This window comes from Scylla paramamosain, chromosome 10 (genome assembly GCF_035594125.1).
Source record: "Scylla paramamosain isolate STU-SP2022 chromosome 10, ASM3559412v1, whole genome shotgun sequence".
Taxonomy (NCBI): Eukaryota; Metazoa; Arthropoda; class Malacostraca; order Decapoda; family Portunidae; genus Scylla; species Scylla paramamosain.
In genome coordinates, this window is record NC_087160.1 from 1096595 (window position 1) to 1102500 (window position 5906).

The 5906-nt window shown below is 45.0% G+C and overlaps 1 protein-coding gene across 1 annotated transcript in view; it reads right to left on the reverse strand.

The window, feature by feature from the left end:
- Window positions 1-3049: 3049 nt before the first annotated feature.
- Window positions 3050-5906, reverse strand: part of LOC135104038 (uncharacterized) — a 49307-nt gene continuing 46450 nt past the window's right edge. Inside the window, exons 2-3 of the mRNA XM_064010914.1 lie at window positions 4171-4424; window positions 3050-3499 (exon numbers count right to left, since the gene is read on the reverse strand). Of these exons, the coding sequence (XP_063866984.1) occupies window positions 3438-3499; window positions 4171-4424 (316 nt within the window). The 3' untranslated portion in view covers window positions 3050-3437. The remainder of the gene's footprint in view (window positions 3500-4170; window positions 4425-5906) is intronic.

Below are 5906 nucleotides of genomic sequence, written 5' to 3' on the forward strand. Positions count from 1 at the left end.
ATGTGCGAAGGAAGGAGGAAGAGGGAACGATGCAGGGAAGTGTGTGTAGTTAACTGGCGGACGAGGGAAAAGGGAAGCAGGGGACACGGAGAGTTATGGAGCAATTTAAGCAGCAACGCCAGCAACGTGCAAATTTAGACAAGGAGAAGAGAAAATGAGAGAGACGAAATGGAAAACTATTACCAGTTGAAATGCGTCTAAGTTCGGGTTAAGATTCTCGTGACGTTTCTATATATTGGCTTAATTACTTCACCTCGTCGGTACCTGTGACTTAAATATCCTTCATCTCATACTACTGTGGAACTGATCTCTTGCTCTGCCGCTTTATGAGGGCCTGGAGACATATGTACTTTATTCGTTTAATTACTCCACTTCGTCAGTACTTGTGATTACTAAACGCCCTTTATGTCACGCTGGAATTGCTTCATTGTAGTGCTGCTGGTGGAAAAGACACGTGGCAGCCGCCCCTGGGTGAGTAAACACCACTTGGACACTGGTACTCTATTTAATGACAGGTGAAAAGCGTGATGAAGTTCGCCCCTCACCTGCGTTCATCTGAGGGCCGCCACTCACTACCCCAGCCCATCACGAGTCTCGCCGCGCCTAAACTGCTTCTCTTGCTCCGTTTTCTTCTTCCGCTCTACCTGTTCACCTTTCGTCACCTCGCAAAATTTCCTCCCCCCGCCCATCTCTCTCTCTCTCTCTCTCTCTCTCTCTCTCTCTCTCTCTCTCTCTCTCTCTCTCTCTCTCTCTCTCTCTCTCTCATCCCACCCAATCCAGCCTCACCTCCCTGTCTCTCTCTTCCTCCGCTCTCTATTCACCATATATCAATTCCTTCTTATCCCCACCTATGTCTGCCTCATTTCCCCGTTCCTCTTTCTCTCCACCCTACTCATCCTGCATCATCCCCCTTTCCTCCATCTCAACCCAATCCTTCTTCGCTTCCCTCTCTCTTTCTTTCTTTTTCTCCTCTCCCTGCTCGATCCAATGTGCTTAGCCTTCCTCTTCTCTTCCTCCCCTGGTTCACCCGCCCTTCCTCACCTTATCTTTATTTTCTCCCATACACTTATATATCCCTGACCTTTCCACCATCCCTACCTCTTCAACAGTTTCCACTCACACTGCATTTTCATTCTCCCCAACCCAACCTACTTCACCTGCATTCCTTTCCTGCTTCACGTCAGCGTCGTCAGCCTCTCTTAGCTTCCGTAACCCAACAACCTTTTCACCCTTTTCTCTCTTCCACTTCTGCAGGAGGCAATGCATAATGAAATGGCCAAAGGAGAGAGAGAGAGAGAGAGAGGGGGGCGAGATAGAAACGTAGAAATAAGGAAAGGGAGACGGGAAATAATCAAGAGGTGAGAGGGGTTGGAAATTAGCTAATTATACGAGTACATGGGACTACCACGGATCCCTCAGGTAACTAATTACACACCCGCCGGGCACTAACTCCATTCCCAGCAGGCGATGGTTGCCGACTTAATATGCAAAACCAATATTCACGGGAGTTAGAGTCACGGAGAGAGAAGCGACAGAGAACAAAAAACGTAAGTGTGCATGAAACGGAAAATTAAGGAGATTATGATTCCGTGTTTCTGAACCTGTTAGCTTATGTAATGGTGCTCTGAGGAGAGATAAGACAGTGTGTGTGTGTGTGTGTGTGTGTGTGTGTGTGTGTGTGTGTGTGTGTGTGTGTGTGTGTGTGTGTGTGTGTGTGTGTGTGTGTGTGTGTGTGTGTGTGTGTGTGTGTGTGTGTGTGTGTGTGTGTGTGTGTGTGTGTGTGTGTGTGTGTGTGTGTGTGTGTGTGTGTGTGTGTGTGTGTGTGTGTGTGTGTGTGTGTGTGTGTGTGTGTGTGTGTGTGTGTGTGTGTGTGTGTGTGTGTGTGTGTGTGTGTGTGTGTGTGTGTGTGTGTGTGTGTGTGTGTGTGTGTGTGTGTGTGTGTGTGTGTGTGTGTGTGTGTGTGTGTGTGTGTGTGTGTGTGTGTGTGTGTGTGTGTGTGTGTGTGTGTGTGTGTGTGTGTGTGTGTGTGTGTGTGTGTGTGTGTGTGTGTGTGTGTGTGTGTGTGTGTGTGTGTGTGTGTGTGTGTGTGTGTGTGTGTGTGTGTGTGTGTGTGTGTGTGTGTGTGTGTGTGTGTGTGTGTGTGTGTGTGTGTGTGTGTGTGTGTGTGTGTGTGTGTGTGTGTGTGTGTGTGTGTGTGTGTGTGTGTGTGTGTGTGTGTGTGTGTGTGTGTGTGTGTGTGTGTGTGTGTGTGTGTGTGTGTGTGTGTGTGTGTGTGTGTGTGTGTGTGTGTGTGTGTGTGTGTGTGTGTGTGTGTGTGTGTGTGTGTGTGTGTGTGTGTGTGTGTGTGTGTGTGTGTGTGTGTGTGTGTGTGTGTGTGTGTGTGTGTGTGTGTGTGTGTGTGTGTGTGTGTGTGTGTGTGTGTGTGTGTGTGTGTGTGTGTGTGTGTGTGTGTGTGTGTGTGTGTGTGTGTGTGTGTGTGTGTGTGTGTGTGTGTGTGTGTGTGTGTGTGTGTGTGTGTGTGTGTGTGTGTGTGTGTGTGTGTGTGTGTGTGTGTGTGTGTGTGTGTGTGTGTGTGTGTGTGTGTGTGTGTGTGTGTGTGTGTGTGTGTGTGTGTGTGTGTGTGTGTGTGTGTGTGTGTGTGTGTGTGTGTGTGTGTGTGTGTGTGTGTGTGTGTGTGTGCGTGCGTGTGTGTGTGCGTGCGTGTGTGTGTGCGTGCGTGTGTGTGTGCGTGCGTGCGTGTGTGCGTGTGTGCGTGTGTGCGTGTGTGTGTGTGTGTGTTACTAGTGGATAAAACTAAGTCGACTAGTCTTCTGTTCTCAGTCAACGAAAAGATAAAACTGGAACGAACAGTAATTTCTTGGTATTATTTCAGACTACTAAAGGAAACGCCGTAAGTGCATCACCATTAGTCGTAGTCTAGACTCTGAAGTAACGCCCTCCTCTATTACGTGTCCTTATTATATATAATGTCTTTGTTCTCGCTTCCTGCAGGTAAAGTCAGGATAAAGTAAAGTCGTTTTTGCTCTGAGAGAAAAAACGAAATGCCATCAATAGTTTCCGATAGACTGCTGAATTGTTAATACCTATAAATATAAATGAAAAATAACATCTTATCCTCACAATTTAATGCAAAGCGAAAGGAGTACCTTACCTCCCCATGGTCTGAAGGAAAACGAAGTACATCTTACCTCAAAAGTTTCCTGATAGAGCCCCACTTCACTCCATCGCTACAAAGGAATCGTGCTGCGGAGACAGGAAATGAGGGAGCTTACGCCACGCTACCTGAGTAAGACTTAAAGTTATGCATTAGCGTACCTGAAACAGAAGACCATTTAGTTAAGCGTACCTGGAAGGGGAAGGCAAGTTAGCGAAGTGTACCTGGAAGGGAAGGCGAGTTATCACTGTGTCCCTAACGCTGACTCAACAAACTCAACGTGTCATTTACCTTCCCGGCGCGGTGTAGTGCAGAGGTCCCTCGACGACTTTGTATTGTACTCACCTGAGGAGAAAATATGACTGTGTTAATATAAATGCATGCATGCATGCATGAATACATACATACATACATACATACATACATACATACATACATACATACATACATACATACATACATACATACATACATACATATATATATATATATATATATATATATATATATATATATATATATATATATATATATATATATATATATATATATATATATATATATATATATATATATATACTCGTATATATATATATATATATATATATATATATATATATATATATATATATATATATATATATATATATATATATAATCAGTGCTCTAATGGAATAAATGTAGGAGCGAAGCTTTATTCTATCACTGGAAAAATCTAACATGACACAAGCGTTAAACCCTTCGCCTATTTCACGGCTCCCTGTATTAAGTGACATTGCCTCTGCCACCTGTCCGTTACCTACCAAAAAAGCCGCCACCTTACACTGTTCTGGAGGAAAGGAGTAGACAAGGGACAGGAGAAGCGCATCCCATCACATGAATAGCGCACACACAGGCACTTCAACATCCATTACCCTCCCTTCCCAAGACAGCAGCAGAGTGTCAACTAAAACAGACGGACATCACATGAATACAACACACACAAATACAACACCAGACTCGACCTTTTTACTTACTAATACTCGGAGAGGAGAGGAGGCGCGAAGAGAGCCGATGAGGAGTGAACACCAACCCCCATAAGGGAGCGTCACTCTCGCTGGGTCCCACTGAGGGGGGTCCCACCAGGGAGGTCCCACCAAGGAGGTCCCACCAAGGACATCCCACTGAGTTACAGCACCAGCCACCCGGGAGCGTTACACTCGAAAGTCCCACTGATGAGGTTCCACTAAGGTCCCACTGAAGGGGTCTCACTGAGGAGGTCTCACTGTTCCTGCAGGAAGACATCTACATTAGTCCCTTTCATGATGTACTTCCATTATTGAGCAGCACTTCACGCCTCCGTGCTGCGGCGTCACCCCTCGCCGCCTAGTCTGTGAAGTGCTGGCGTGTTTGGATGCGAAAGGGATTTAGGAACCAGCCGATGAAGAATAATAATGAGTTATGAGATGCGAGGCGGCACTCCACACCTTTACGCACTTCCCCCTCCATATGTGTGTGTGTGTGTGTGTGTGTGTGTGTGTGTGTGTGTGTGTGTGTGTGTGTGTGTGTGTGTGTGTGTGTGTGTGTGTGTGTGTGTGTGTGTGTGTGTGTGTGTGTGTGTGTGTGTGTGTGTGTGTGTGTGTGTGTGTGTGTGTGTGTGTGTGTGTGTGTGTGTGTGTGTGTGTGTGTGTGTGTGTGTGTGTGTGTGTGTGTGTGTGTGTGTGTGTGTGTGTGTGTGTGTGTGTGTGTGTGTGTGTGTGTGTGTGTGTGTGTGTGTGTGTGTGTGTGTGTGTGTGTGTGTGTGTGTGTGTGTGTGTGTGTGTGTGTGTGTGTGTGTGTGTGTGTGTGTGTGTGTGTGTGTGTGTGTGTGTGTGTGTGTGTGTGTGTGTGTGTGTGTGTGTGTGTGTGTGTGTGTGTGTGTGTGTGTGTGTGTGTGTGTGTGTGTGTGTGTGTGTGTGTGTGTGTGTGTGTGTGTGTGTGTGTGTGTGTGTGTGTGTGTGTGTGTGTGTGTGTGTGTGTGTGTGTGTGTGTGTGTGTGTGTGTGTGTGTGTGTGTGTGTGTGTGTGTGTGTGTGTGTGTGTGTGTGTGTGTGTGTGTGTGTGTGTGTGTGTGTGTGTGTGTCGCTTACCTGCACACCCTCTCTCCTCTTGTGTGTGTAGGTGTGTGTGTGGGCAGGACAGCGTCAGAGGAAGGATAATTGGGTCTAGGGGATTCGTGCATAGAAAAGCGTGGGGTGTTAAGTTATACTGTGTTTTCTCTTATTACTCAAACGTCCGTATATATATATATATATATATATATATATATATATATATATATATATATATATATATATATATATATATATATATATATATATATATATATATATATATATATATATATATATATATATATTCAATTTCCATGACTATTTTTAAAGAGCACAAATAGGATAAGTCGATAATGTAGAACCTTTATTAAATTGTTATCCAAAATAAGCACACATCCTTGAAAACCAAAATAACTTCAATGAAAGCCCGTTAAGAAGTTATCAGGATAAGACGCTGGAACATTTGAGGCAGCGGATCAGCGTGTTCAGCGCTGAAGTCACGGCAGAGATTAGTCATGTCTCTTACCTCCCATGTATTCTTATTCAAGAGACACCGGCTTCTATCATTAAATGCACATTACTACTTATCTGCATCATTATTACGTCTTTGAGAATACCAGGCTACTAACTCTATGTCGTCCTAAGCATTCATTTATCAATGGGGTTTAGAGTAGAGGAGCA